The sequence below is a fragment of the Thermobia domestica genome, chromosome 12 (assembly GCF_964235325.1).
Source record: "Thermobia domestica chromosome 12, izTheDome1.hap1.1, whole genome shotgun sequence".
Classification (NCBI taxonomy): domain Eukaryota; kingdom Metazoa; phylum Arthropoda; class Insecta; order Zygentoma; family Lepismatidae; genus Thermobia; species Thermobia domestica.
The window spans coordinates 45,890,574-45,906,431 of NC_137465.1; the positions used below are offsets into that span (position 1 = coordinate 45,890,574).

The 15,858-nt window shown below is 37.3% G+C and overlaps 1 protein-coding gene across 4 annotated transcripts in view; it reads right to left on the reverse strand.

The window, feature by feature from the left end:
• sigmar (Tumor necrosis factor alpha-induced protein 8-like protein sigmar) overlaps window positions 1-15,858 on the reverse strand; it is a 349,328-nt gene that overhangs the window by 36,921 nt on the left and 296,549 nt on the right. For all 4 annotated transcript variants that reach the window (XM_081733677.1, XM_081733676.1, XM_081733674.1 and 1 more), the window contains one exon: window positions 9,387-9,538. In XM_081733677.1, coding sequence (XP_081589803.1) covers window positions 9,387-9,536 — 150 coding nt within the window. In that variant the 5' untranslated portion in view covers window positions 9,537-9,538. The remainder of the gene's footprint in view (window positions 1-9,386; window positions 9,539-15,858) is intronic.

A 15,858-nucleotide genomic window follows, 5' to 3' on the forward strand; every position in this document is an offset into this window, starting at 1 on the left:
TCACGCGGACCCCTTGCTCATTCGGAAAGTGATCTGTGGACCCTCTTGCAATGCTACCCGAAATTTCACATTGTATTAAAAAATATATATACTACTTAGGATTACCACTGACAAGAAAAAGATCAAGAAAAATAATGCAATAAGTAATTTATTCTTAAGATACATAATTGTTTCGTAGTGAACGAAATTTCAATTGAAAATATAGTAACTTTCAAGACTATTTTTTTTTAAAAAAAGGAAATTCACTTTATAAATTCTTAAATGTGAGGTTACTAATGTGAGAAATGAATTTTATATATATATATATATATATATATATATATATATATATATATATATATATATATATATATATATATATATATATATATATATATATATATATATATATATATAATTGCATTAAAATCTGGAATAAGTTTTGTTATTATCTATCTTAGGTCCTATTCCACATTAAGACGATTTCGCTTTAAAGTTTTAATACAACAAAGAGCAGAAAAAGTCTGCTCACATAAGTAAGTGGTAGGGAAATGTATCAAATGCTGCAATGCCTTTTTTAGACAATTTTTCATACAACGCACACGCAACCAAAATCAACAGAGTTCATTTTCTTTAAGAACGTTTTTTCCATGAAGTACCGCAGGATAGTTCCAACAGCTGTTCTTGTTCTGTGTTACAGAGATTCATACCTTGTATGTCATTGATTTCTACATTAGTGAAGGGATTTTCAATCCAACTATTACCAGGTTGGGGGACACGGAAATATTCACGAAAACTTGCAGCTAATGCTTTGAAGTGACCTCAAGTGTTTTCTGCATTTCAGCAAAGGGTTTTCTTCACTTGAAGAGTCAATGAAATTCTTGAGCACTGGAAATGATGAATAGTTATTGTTTTGCACTCGTACTGCCCACAGCTGCAGTTTCTTGTCTTAAAAAAATATTTCTTGCATAACACCTGTGAGTTTCATTTTATTACAACACATTTCAACTTTTAGGCCTCGCGGACCTCCTGGCTAGGTTCCGCGGACTCCACTTTACGAATCATTGCTTTAGACTGATGGAATCAGTGGCGGATTTAGCCCGGAGCCGGGAGGGTCTAAGCCTCCCAGTTTTTCGAGTGGCAACTAATAATAATAATAATAATAATAATAATAATAATAATAATAATAATAATAATAATAATAAAGCTATTATTTATATATTTTTGAAAGTTTATAGCAAGCGTTGCCTTTTATTCTTCATCTAAAAATTTTTGGAACATTAGATATAGTTTCTGCTGCAGATTTTCTGTTGTGCAATATGTAAAACAATACTTTAGGTCCACAGTGTCAACATCCAATCTAGCCATAATATCCATCGCAAGAGAGTTGAGTTGAAAACTTCGGCAAAACCCATGAAAAATTGTAAACTCATGATATACCTATCATAGTCTGGGTTCTGGCTGCCCCTAATTTTTACCTTCTAGATCCGCCACTGGCTTTAATAATGATGGAAGAGAAAGTGGAACGACGTTGGTAAGGAATTATAGTTAAAAGTATCATCTCGAGTTTTGGATAATGGAAATGTGAGGAAAAAACTGATAAAATCTTACGTCACACTAGTTGGACACCGGATTCAAACCGGAACTTCATAATTTCGAAACTAGCACGCTAACCACGAAAACTACACGAGCTCAGTAAAATCTCTACATTTACATGATTTCCATATATGACCGAATATACATGATCTCCACATATACAAACATATATAATGCATTTTTAACTTCATACACATGTTGGCCTACGTAAAATCACTATTTTCATATATTTACACTAGAAATGTTAACTAAAATATTTACAAGAACGGGAAGAGTACACACACAAGTAACACTGTCATGGTGTACACAACGCCAAGGAGCTTGGTTTGGGTTTTTTGGTACAACGTTCTATCTCAAATTAAATCAAATATACTTTGACACGAATTAATGTTTGAAACTAGAAAATATTTTGTCTAGATTTGTCAAGGAGAATGTAATTTAATTGCATTTTAGCGTCGTTGTATTCCATGAACTAGGGATGGCCAATTCCGGAATCCGGAAAGTAAAATCGGGAAAAATTCCGGAAAGTGAAGTTTCCGATTCGTGAAAATAAATTTTCCGGAATCCGGATTCCGAAAAATTTTGGCCGTCCCTACCACGGACAAATTAACATTCTGTATCCTGAGCAGTATACTACTCCGCTAATCTCAACAGCACTGCGGGTAGTCAATCAAGCAAAAATAATATTCATAATATCAATTTTTGATTGTCCATATCTTCGAATCAACTGGATGGATCGCCTCCAACAAGGAACTAGATTCCTAACTTCTGACCCTCCACATTCTGGCTGAAAATGGATGGTGATCGCGGATGGATACATGGACACAGTAAATATATAAAGGAGCTTTTGACAAACTAAACTCCTTAGAAAGTCTGAGCTTTGAAGCATTTTTGTGCCCATTCGTGGATAAGAGAATACAGCACTAAGTTGGCGTAGTCCCAGTGTAGGTACTACATCTTGGACCCAGACACAAGTAGTAGTTCGGATTTAACTTTAAGGGCTCCTTTTTTTATATAGCCCTGATATGTTAAACCTGAATCAATGAGGGGACGCGGTGACTCAGTGGTAGAGCGTGGGGTTCTTGGTTTGATCCCAGCGCGTGCCAAGTGTAAACTTTGTGGTGAGCAAATACTGTGTGCGTTTTTTTTTTCTCACTTCATTTATTCCACTATTGCATTCATTTCTCCATCAGCCTAGCCAGCATAACTGAGAAACATAAAACTGAAATATTTCATTTCATTTTCCAATAATAAGCATAGTTAAAATGTTGTTGTATCACACTCTTCGTGTACCTCTAGAGACACAAAAGAATTCTGTTAAGGGTCTTCACTACAGCGAAATTAAACTACCGCTAATTTTAGAGTTTTTCTGTAATATCTTGAAAACAAATAAAAATATTCAAAAAGCAGAAACGTAGTGAACTAAACATGATGGTTTTGCATGTGATACCTTTACCACAATTCATCTATCTGTTTTAGGTATGCCGCTATTTACAGAATCCGCAAAAAATGCTAAATCTAGCTACAGTTGCAAATCGAAAGCAGATAGATGAGTTGTGATAACAGTAGCACATGAAAAATCGTATTATCTAGTTCACTACGTATCCGCTTTTCGAATATTTTTATTTGTTTTGAAGATATTGCAGAAAAACTAAAATTAGCGGTAGTTTAATTTCGCTGTAGTGAAGACCCTTAACTTCCAGATTAAATTAAGAAAAAAAAAAATGGGTCATAAGTTTTGTACGAGACGACAAAATATTTCGAGTTGTCTCGTGAGTAACACCACTTCTTACACACTCAAGAAGTCAGTAGCTTGAGGAAATACGATTAAACAAAATGCGTAAATATGTTATGGTAGCGACAAATCTGTGAGTTGTTTCTGTATTTTATTCGAATCAACTATCTGACCATAAGGCTTGCTTTATACAGCAAATGTACCATACTACACGTCTCCTAATGCTTCGTTAGATCTTTTGTTTGTTCTATGTTTATAAACAAGATTTGAAGAAATGATATTGGGAAATAATGAAGTTTCGAGACCCCCTTAGAAATCGCCTCTAAGAACAACGAACACCAGCCGAACAATGTTCCACATTCAGACAGCCCTTCTGGTATATTTCCACCGAGTTAATGGACTGAAGTAGTGTGACATCACATTTTGGTCGTTGTCATGGTAACTAGCAGGCTATTTTTGTTTGTTTATTTTTCCTATATATACCATGTGCTAAAACGACGGAATATAAAGCGAAAATAGTTACATGTTTCATTTTGGATTGTAAGCATTACGGTGAAATATATACTTGTGGGATTTAGATTTCCAAAGGTGAAAGAAAGGTAGGGAGAAAGTCGATAAAAGACAGAATATATTTAAACAACGACAAGTGCAAGGGAAAGCAACAGTGGACAAGGCGTCTTGTATTGGCTGATTTGAGTTTAGCGTCCCATTCAGCGCCAAGGCTATATGAGACCTGTACAGTTTAATGTGGTATCCAAACCACATCAAATTCCACCGGGAATCGAAGCCGGTTCTTCCATACCGAAGGCGTGTACGCTAACCATATAGCCATGAGGGTGTTCCGGACGTCTTGAAGATCGTCATGATTAAGGTGTAGCCACTATTCGAACCTACAGTATTTATCTATTTATATGAATACAATGAAATAGCGTGTTTATTCATTCCCACATTAGAGACAAATCACTGAACAAATGTTTATGAATTTACCCTTATGGTCCCCTATACCCATAAGAGTTATCCTTATCAATTATCACTTCCGGTGCTTGGGGTCCCTGGTTCGATCCTAGCTCGCGCCGTGTCGACTTTGTGGTGGACAAACACCGTGCTCGTGGGTTTTCTTTGGGTTCCCGTTTCTTCCCACTTCCTTTATTCCACCATTTCATTCATTTCTCATCATCACCGTCTCCTTTAGCCTAACTGGTATAACCGTGGGATGTAAAACTGAAATATTTCATTTTCCTTATCAATTAACCGTTAAATCCTACCTGAGATACTGGTGTACTCTACATAATTTATATGTTGGTCATTTTTAATCAAGTTGGCAGCACTGAATTGGTATATAGGTGTGGAATGACTCAGTGTCGCCAACTTGATTTTAAAAAAAGATCAAAATATAAATTATGTGGACTACACCACTACCTCAGGTAGGTAATTAATCTAGGTAATCTGTGGGCAAGTTTCGCTCTCATGATATAATTCTCTTGTTATATTTATTAAAAAAAAAGTGTCCCCTGAATTTCAAAGAAAAGAACAAGCGCACTTTAGCTCATGCAGCCATTAAAATGTTGTCTCTATTTGAATTTCAAGTAAAGAGTGTCCTAACGAAAGCGATGGATTTAACATGCTTAATAGAATATCCTTTTGAAGAAGAATGATTTATTATTATTATTTTTTTACATTATTACAACGCAAAACGTTCCGACTAGAAAATGCCAAGTTTGATTAATGCAACTTGTCTTGTGATCAGGTTGGTAACACCGTTCTTAGAAGTAACTGTGTGGTGTGGATTTTGAGTTGATTGAGTAAAAGGATGATATTTCTTTTCAAGATAAGAACGAGAATTTAATGGAAAACGATATCGAAGTATGGTTACCGATTATAATATAGCTATTTAAACAAGATAATGCTACCTCCCACAAAACGGCTACCTTGCTGCGTGAGTAATTCCCAGGCGAAATCATCTTTTGAAGTGATGACCAAAACTGGCCAGCTAGGTCAAGCGATCTTATTCCTTGCTACTACATCCTATTGGGACTTCTGAAATCCCAAAGGTCTACGCAAACGAACTACGCAAACGAACTCAAGAAGGAAATTGTGTTTTCAACAAACAAGTATGTGCGAAAGTAATTATAAATCTAAGCGAGAGAGTGAAGTCCTGCAAAGCAAGTTCCAAGACAGAATATGGCAGAGGCCATCTTTCATTTTTAAATCGGAATATTTATACGTTGTAATGACGTAAAAATGTTTACAATTTTGTACATATACAGTATTTTATTAAACATATTATATCTATTGCTTTTAATGAAATAATGTATTTAAATTTACACCTCCTCCATTCTACAATATTAGGGGCGTTTAAAAAGTGTCCAACGATTAGATATATACAAATCGATATACCTTAATTGAGCTGAGCAAAAAGAATACCCGTAAGTGTAAATCCTCATGCTTAGTTTACGAGAAAATTGAGATAAAGCAATTTCTTTGTAAACCTAAAAATAGATTATGTATGAGAATCATGCCATTTATTGCAGTGAAACCAATATTGAAATATACTCTCAACAAGCTCTCCATTATGACACTAATAAAAGAGGGGCGTCCAATAAATTATCTACCTAGACAGAAAAGAATGCAGACAGGCTCACCTGATCATCACTGTTTTTTGATGTAGTCCCCATGGAGGTCAACGCACTTTGTGGTTAGCGAAGAAATCTCAGAGGAAAATTAGTCTTTGTCTCGGACTGCAAAACACTCGGGAAACAGCCTGCTGGACCTCGTTGTCTGACGAAAAGTGTTTGACGGTGCTGCATCCCGGTACACTTCCGCCAGTCGCTCGTGGATCTCCTTCGGTCCCTTCTAGGCCCGCAACCAGAGGGAGGCTAGGGGCCTGGTCCCTCTAAACTTTTCGTGGCTCCTCCAGACCTCAATACAAAATTCACAATTTAGATATTTGTAAGATAATTCTTAATGACTTGGCCCCCCTAACATATTCATGCCCTGTGGCTGGTTTCGAGCCAGGTCCTTTCCCTTTTTCTTTAGTGAGAAACTTGATGATTGAGCGGTGTTAAAACTTCTGCAAATCCATTGTTCGCGGCGTCACGCAAACATTCGCTACGCGGCGTAACACAATCACTGCTCACGGCCACTCCATTGTTCCGACTGACCTCAAATTGTGCAGAGGGGTTCCCCATAGTGGTATTGGCGTGCGAGTCAAGCGTCATTACGTTCCGCCCCTCCCTTCCTGTCTAGGTACATAACTTATTGGACGCTCCTCGTATATAATATGGTTGATGAGGGCCTAAAATGATCATTAACTCTTAAATTTTAATTTCTGTTCAACTAAATTATTATTCAGATATAAGATATACAGTATATCAATATATAAATCACATACAGCTAAACAAAAATGACATGCTTAAGGGTAAATTCTCATGCACAGTTTTTTTCATTAAAAATTGCAAAATGAACAAACATTTGTGGCGCTATAATGCATACTTTACATTTCGTTGCTAGTACATAGTATAAAGCAGTTGTCTTAATTCAGCACAATGGCTTTGTATCACCCGAGCTGTGTTGAATTTTGACGTATGCGTGGTGCTACTTCAATTCCATCACATTTTGAAGTAAAATGTTAAAATGATAGTCGGTTAATCAACCGCCTGGCATGATGAGATATTATTTTAGTAACACACCACTGGTGTTATTTTATAAACAACTGCCAAACAACACTTTTACAGAACACTTTCTTTTTCTTAATATGGACATGACTTATGACGGATAATAAAATCTGGCATAAATTATTTATAAGTGGTTTACGAGAAACAAAATATAATCGGCGACGAAGTGGAACATATCTTTCAATGTTACGTCCCACTCTTATGGTGGTTCGGCTAAAGGAGACGGCGATGATGAGAAATGAATGAAATGGTGGAAGGAAGAAAGTGGGAGGAAACGGGAGAACCCCGAGGAAACCCACGAACACGGTGTTTGTCCATCACAAAGTCTACATGGCACGAGCTGGGATCGAACCAGGGACCCCAAGCACCGGAGATGAACGCTCTAACACTGAGCCCCCAAAGTGGAACATAATGACCACAGGAACAAGAGATGGCAGCACCTCTACTAATATAAATGTTGTCACAAAATTACTACGATTACAGAACTATTGTCGTGAAAGATTACAGAAAATACTGTACGTTGTTCGATATTTAGTATGAATGTCAGATATAAAGCATAAATCTTTGTTCAGACCAAAAAATGAAAACTAAGACAAATTCTCAATGTCAGTTGCTAGGTATTTATTGTATGGCTGGAAGGGAAGAGGCACGCTTAATATTACTGTATAGATGACGTCCATAAGGTGGCGTCGTCTCTGGCGCGATCCAGTGATATCAATTCGTGGGTGAAAATTCCATTTTGTGGGATTTTTTGACAATAATTTTTGGAGTACAGATAAAAGGAATTTTTATCAAAATTGGCAGTATATATGGGATTTTTCATATATATATATATATTTCATCAAAGTCAACGAAATTCCCTATGAGTGAAAAGTATTCTAATAGCGCTTGAATAAACGAGAAATCAGTGGTAACTGACTAATTTTGTTCTTGGGAAGTGCATGTTAATGTGAAACTGATTTATGCAGAAACTTGTAAATCTCAAAATAACAAACACCAAGGAACGTAAATTGTACTCTGGAGTTTAAAAAGACGTCATGAACGGAGGAAAGTAAAGCACCAAACGGCAAACAGCTAATATCTGAAACGTCCCATACGAAATAACTGAAGAATGAAATTTGTCTATTTTCACTACATTCAGTAGAAGATTATGGGACAAAACCTTGATGGAAATACTAAATTCTGATAACAAAATAAACTTATTTTCATCAACAATTTCAATAGTCTCTTTTAATTAAGGAAAATATTTATTAGAAGTTTAAAAGATAGGAATTTACGAATAATTCACTCAAATATTAAGTCTTCATCCCGGCGAAATTAAAATACCGCTAATTTTACAGTAATTATGTGATAACTTCAAATATATAAAGGATAATTGAAATGTGGAACAAGAGCGCCCTAGACAATATTATTTTGCGTGAAGTATCGTTATCACAAGTCACCTAGTGGCTTTTCGTTTTCAGCTGTTTAGAAACGCGAAAATAAATGCCGATTTTCAAAATGGCTCGAAATCGAAAGCAGATAAGTGAGTCGTGATAACGGTTTCTCACGTAAAATGATATTGTCTAGGGCGCTTTTGTTCCACATTTCGATTATCTTTTATCTATTTGAAGATATCACATAATTAATGTAAAATTAGCGGTATTTTATTTTCGCCGGGATGAAGACTCTTAAAGAAAGAAAGTGACATACAGTAGTTTCAATTTTATCATATCGTGTAAATTTTAAAAATAGTATGTCATGTGGGAAATTTAAGAGCAAAATGGGAATTTATGCCTTTTGAGATGGGATTTTATAAGGTTCCAGGTTAGCACCACTGATTCGATTCGAAGCCATGAATCTTAGAGAACATTTTGTCTCCGGTTTTTCGGTGTATTTTAATGCTTAATTTTGTCGTCCCACAAATTGTACGATTATCAATCAACCACTATTAACATTTGACTTCTTTAACCTACAGGGAATAACCGTGGAAAGTTCAAATAAAAATTCAACTTAATTTTCATATTTAAAAAAGGCCGTGGTGGCTCAATGGTAGAGCGCCCACCTTTGGAGCGTGGGTCCTCGGCTCGATTCCACCTCGCGAGAAGTTATGTGGACAAACATCAAGTATGTGAGTTTTCTCGGAGTTCTCCCATTTCCTTTCACTTTCATTCCTTTATTTCGTTCATTATCATCATTTCCTTTAGCCTCGAAGCAAAAAAGTCGGATGTTAAACTAAAGAAATAAATAAAGGAAACTTAAAAATAAAAATACAATTGATTTTATTGTAAAATTTAATCTGAACATGTTCTTATGTAACCATATTTTGACTGAGATTTGTATACTTATCTTGTGTTTAAGTACTATATGAGACGTCTAAATAAACTTTTTTTATTACTTATTTATTTATCTTATTTACTTACGTAAGCTTTAGCCAGTCTATATACGTTGTCCAACAGGCTGCCCGTTGTATCATCGATGAACACTTTGGCGACATTTTTGTTCGCCATCCGACTTAGAATCTTCTTTTGGGCCCGAAGACCTATCTCGCGGGCTTTAAAGTTTTCCGACATGACTGAAAATAGAAAGAGAAAACGTATAAAACTCAACCTTGAAAAACAACAATGTTCTAAAGATATTCACTGATTGATTACATGCACAAAAAAGATAAGAAACATATCTAAAGAAATTAAAATATTGGAATAATATACAGGATGTATCAAAATGGTTTGCACGATTTAAATTCCGTACCGATAACGTTTGCAAGGTGATTCCTGGCACCAAGATAAGAAAGAAAAAAGTATAAACCAACTTGGGTGCACAAATGCTTCCTTTCGGAATTAAAGGCTCCCGAAACCATGAAAATATGAACTCTAAAGGTCCACAGTTTAAAAACTATATGATCTACCACAGTCGGGTCAATACTTCACGTAGGAATTAGTATGTGCCCTATCCTAGTATCCAAGTTTCACAATCCTGCAGTACTTCCGCAACATTTTTTGAAAAGGTAGTTGGAAAGTATTTCAAATTATACGCAGGTAACCAAACTCTCTCTATAAAAATTGTTGCGTGAGTACCTTAGGATTCTGAAACATATATATTTTTGGATAGCGCACATATTAATTCTTAAGTGAAGTCTTGACCCGACTTTAGTGGGTTCCATAGTTTTGGAGCTATGGTCCTTTAAAATTCATTTTTTTCATGTTTTCGTCAGCCTATAACTCTGAGAGGAAGCATTTGTGCACCCAGATTGGTCTATACTTTTTGTCTTATCTTGGTGTCAGGAATCACCTCCCACACGTTGTCGGTGTTGTTTTGAATTACTTAAAATCCAAAACATAAGTACTCTAACTGTCCAAGTTTGAGTGGTAAAAATTGTAATAAAGTAACTCATAAATACTCAATGTGAGCCCCCCTTCCCTCTATGTTACCCTGCAAACAAAAATTCGGTAATCGAATTTTTCCCAGATCCACTTCAGCAGGTTTTCATCAACAGTTTGCGATACAGTAGTAATATGCTTTTGCAGTTGACCGTCATAGGGCCGCGGTGGCTCAGTGGTAGAGCGTTCACCTCTGGTGTTTGGGGTCCCTGGTTCAAACCCTGCTCCCGCCAAGTGAACTTTGTGGTGGACAAACACCGTGTGCGTGGGTTTTCTCGGGGTTCTCCCGTTTCCTCCCATTTTCTTTAATCCACCATTTCATTCATCTCTCATCATCACCGTCTTCTTTAGCCTAACCGGCATAAACGTGGAACGTAAAACTCAAAAATTTCATTTCATTTTTTCAGTTGACCGCCATCTTGAGGTAGAAGTGGTTTGTACACAATGTCTTTGAAGTTCTCCACTAGCTTCTCGCGCAACAATTTTTATAGAGGGAGTTTGGTTACCGGCATATAATTTGGTCTGCTTACCAACTACCTCTATAAAAATTGTTGCGGAAGTACCGTAGGATTCTGAAACTTGGATATGAGGATAGGACACATACTCTTTCCTAAGGGAAGGCTTGTCCCGACTATGGTAGTTCCCATAGTTTTGAGCTATGGACCTTTAAAGTTTATTTGTTCATGTTTTCGGCACCCTGTAACTCCGAAAGGAAGTGTTTGTCTACCCAGGTTGGTTTATAATTTTTGTCTTACCTTGGTGCCAGGGATCACCAACCAAACGTTGTCGATGTTGTTCTGAAACACTCTGTATATACAATTGTTATTTAATCAAGTTGGCCTAAACATTAATTTGGTCCGGTACCTTTCGGTAATGCGTACTTTTTGTTTGTTTTTATCATATAACTTTAATCGCTGTTTTCTCTCTCATTTTTGTTCCTCTTTTCCGCCTTTCTTTCGTCCCTTACTCTTGTACTTTTAATTCTCGTTCTCAGACGGAGGGTCAGTCGTTGGTGCAAAAAGGGTTCCCGAGGAGAGAAAGCCCCACACATCCAACAGGGGCCGTTGTTATGGCTTCTAGCTTCAACTACTATATCATTAAAGTAACTCGCTGATTAGAGGGGGAAAGGCACAAGTACCTTCTGTACTGGGAGCAAGGGCGCCGATCCTAGGGGGCCGAGGTCCCCCCCTCAAAGCTCATGTGGGCAACCGCATTTTATTTATGAATATACAGTATTTGGCATAATTTGAATTCAATTTGTCTTAAAATCCTCATATATGCCTTCTGCTTTTGAATGCCCCCCCATTTGCAGAGAAATCGGCACCCTTGACCGGGAGGTTGCTAAATACCCTCCTCGACTGGTGCCAACTCAGTTACCGGCTGTCCAAATACACTGCTGCATTGAGACCCTGAAGAGATTTGTAACGGCACTGTTATTTTAATGACATGACAAGTATAAAATCGAAATTGTCTGTACTGAAAGTATTTCGTAAGATACTTCAAAATGCATTAAAATTGGAATTGTCAAAAGCACGGTTAATCATTTCACAGCACTTTTTCAGGACGTAAAATGTGTAACAAATAACCATAGATTTTTGTCCTATAAATGCTGATCTAAACTAATGATAAATGACAACACGTTGTTGTACTATTTAATGCGGTCACTCATCTAATAACAAGCATATATCCGCTGACGCTGTCATTAGTTTAGCTCAGCATATATTCATTTGACCTTCGTCTGCATCACTGACCGGGAAGCGAAGACTTGGAATTAGTTAAATAAGGAGTACGTTATTCATAAAGTCACAGAGTAGGAAGAGCTATAATACCCCGTCTCTTCACGGCAGAATGCACAGAAAACTAACAACGGTGGTCTTGTTTCTTAAAGTTTGTAAGCAGACTTGTTTGTTTCATGGTTTCCCTTTAAACAGACAAAGTGGGAGAAAAGCCACACTTCGTAAACGAAACAGTTTTTATTTCTTATCGTCTTACTTTAGATTACAAGGGATCTATAGATTATGTGCTTAGAACGAGAACGTTTTATTCATCAATAATTCAGCGCTGTCAATTGCTGGATTTCCAATATTTCAACATATTCAAAATATCCAAAAACAAAGAAATACATTTTTAGTTTCGAGTGACGATAGAAGAATATAAAAAGTCTGATGATACTACAAAAATAAATAAATAAATAAATAATTTAGAGATTCCGAAGGATATGTACATTTTATTGTCCCCTACATACCGAAAAAGAAAAAATGAAATGAAATATTTCAGTTTTACGTCCCGCGATTATGCCAGTTAGGTTAAAGGAGACTGTGATAATGAGAAATGAATGAAATGGTGGAATGAAGAAAGTGGGAGAATCCCGAGAAAACCCACGAGCACGGCGTTTGTCCACCACAAGGTCCACACGGCGCGAGCTGGGATCGAACCAGAGACCCCAAGCACCGGAGATGAACGCTCTACCACTGAGCCACCGCGCCCCTTATACCGAGGAAGATTATTTTTCCATGTCTATTCGTTCTTCCCGATAAATGTAATGACAAAGGCCATACTATTTAGTGTGTCCGGACCAAATTTGAATTTTCCATAGGATTTTTTTCCTTCCTATCCCCAAACTCGGCGGGAGTTCCTGTGGTTCGGACCCCATGTTAAGTTGTACGTTCACGTCTCATATAGCCTTGCTGTTGAATGGAACGCTAAATACAAGTCATATTTTCAACAAAAAATACTCCGACATAAGAGTGGCTTACTGAAGGGTGAAAATAAATAAAAACAGGTAAAAACAATACTTCTCGAAAAGGGATAAAACGAATCAATAATCCATCATCAATCCTATAATACAGCGCAAAACTTTTTTTTTCCCTTTCGAAAAAATAAATAAAATCTCTAAGTTTTACGTCCAACGGTTATGCTGGCTAGGCTAAAGGGGACGGTGATGATAAGAAATGAATGGAATTATGGAATGAAGAAAGTGGGAGGAAACGGGAGAACCCCGAGAAAACCCACGCACACGGTGTTTGTCCACCACAAAGTTCACTTGGCATGAGCGGGGATCGAACCAGAGACAAACGCACTAGAGGTGAACGCTCTACCACTAAACCCACTCTTCAAGGTAAATTCTTTTCGGACGATTTTCTTTAAAACGACGATGGGAAATTTGTTCATGTTTCATTATCAACTGTACAATATATATTTTTTCTTCCTGAATAACAATTGGAAAAGATTATTTACTCTTGGGGCTAAGAACAACAGTCCAGAGCGTAGGAAATGCTACCAAATAGACTGGTCAGATTTTCGAAAATGTCGTCACGCAAACAGGAAAAATCGTAACATTGTTATATCGTGTTCCTCAATTGAAAATAACATTTGTGAAACTCTCATCAGTTTTTTTCATAGATGCTATCAAACAAACGGGTAAAGAATTTTAGAAATTTTATTCGTTGAAATGTAAAAAGAAAAATATCATAATGTTATTATACCGTGTTTACCAGTTGAAAAATTAATTTATCAATCTGTTTCACAAATGCTATCAAACAGTATGAGTTTTGGAAGTGCTATCGCGGAAATATGACGAAATAATAATTTTATCATATCGTATTTCTGAGCTGAAAACATTTCCCGAATAGTGATGTCAACCGACTCGGTTCAACTGAGCCAACAGCTCGAGCCAGCTCGATTGGAATGAACCATTGGCTCGGTTCGCTTCGGCTCGGCTCGGCTCAACTGAGCCATCGGCCCGAACCGGCTCAGTTGGGGGTGAGCCATCAGCTTAGCTCCGTTCGGCCCAAGTGAGCCGAGGGCTCGAGCCGACTCGGTTGGGTGAGCTGTTGGCTCGGCTCGGTGGTGACTGAGCCGTGAGCCGAGCTGCTCGAGCCGTTTACAACACTATTCCCGAACTTTTTATTAGTCTATTTCATGGTACCTCCTATGTTGTAGACTAGCGCTTTCGAACCTTTTCCTTATGGCGATATGGGGGCCACGGTGGCTTAGTGGTAGAGCGTTCACTTCTGGTGAATGGGGTTCTTGGTTCAATCCCAATTCGCGCCAAGTGGACTTTGGAGTGGACAAACACCGTGTGCGTGAGTTTTCTCGGGGTTCTCCCGTTTCCTCCCACTTTCTTCATTCCACCATTTCATTCATTTCTCATCATCATCGTCTCCTTTAGCCTAGCCGGTATAATCGTAGGACGTAAAACTTAAGGATTTCATTTCATTGTTTTCCTTATGACGATACCTTTTTCTTACGCCTTTTCTCTCTCTCTCTCTTTCTTTCTTACGCGCCTTTGGCGTGGGAGGCCCGGGTTCGATTCCCGGCGGGAGCTCATGTGGTTCGGATTCCACGTTAATCAGTAGGTCCACGTCTCATATAGCCTCGCTGCTGAACGGGACGTTAAACTCAAAATCAACTCAACTCTCTTTCTTTCTTCTTCCCCCCCCCCTCCCATACGAAACACCGGTATAGAACATCCTTCATCGATTCACCACGTGAAACCCACTTTTAGGCATCCGTTTTTTATCTAGTCTCACTTTCGTGTTCGTACAGCATTTACTATAGAACTGGGACACCAATTGCTATTATTGAATGTTACTCGCACATTGAAAATTGTAGAAATCAACATCTTGATCACGCAGTGAATGCAATAAACAAAAAGAAAATTTCATGTATTATCAAGTTCTTTCTCCTTTAATATTCTGAATTTACAACACAAATTTTCTGACACCCAACTTTGAAAGCTCTACTGCAGACTGCTTTGTTCTCCATATTTTAATAATGATTTGTGACTTCTGTTTTACAGTTATTTTGCACAATGAAACTTCGCATTATCTCGTCGAGGTAAGATTTAAGATAGTTTTGAATTTAATTGTCCTTGCTTCTCATTAATCTCTCTCTCTCTCTCTCTCTCTCTCTCTCTCTCAGGCAGTAGCACTACATGACACCTAATTCTCCATGAAGCTACTTTCACTACTTCCAGAGTGCGATTCACCTTTTAAAATTGTAAGCAATTTTCAGAAGATTTATATGTGCGACATAACCTTGACCTAAAGAAGGCACATTAATTCCTGTTTGTTATGTTTCACTTGGCATTTAGGAAGCATACCCACGCTATTGTCGATGCATCCATTGTCCTAGTGACCTTCGACATTGCACGTTCAGGTACAACAAACACACTGAAAACTAATCCAGTTCTTAATTATTACAGCGTTACAGCGGAGATAACATTACACAAGCAATTGGCGGATATTACCAAAGAGCAAAACCAAGAATATTACAACTTTATGATGTTACAAAATACGTAGTTTAATCTACAATCATGGAACTCGCAAACTCTATTTTTGTCGTATTGCATAAAGAAAGAAAACTGCAATGGACATTGAAGTAAATAGGAATGCATTGTTAGCAAGATATGTGTGCATTTAATGTCATCATTTAAGATATAAATTAGGTGTGAAGGCAAAAGTACAGTTAAAATGACTGACAATGAGGATTGAATCTAAAATTGATTTAATTT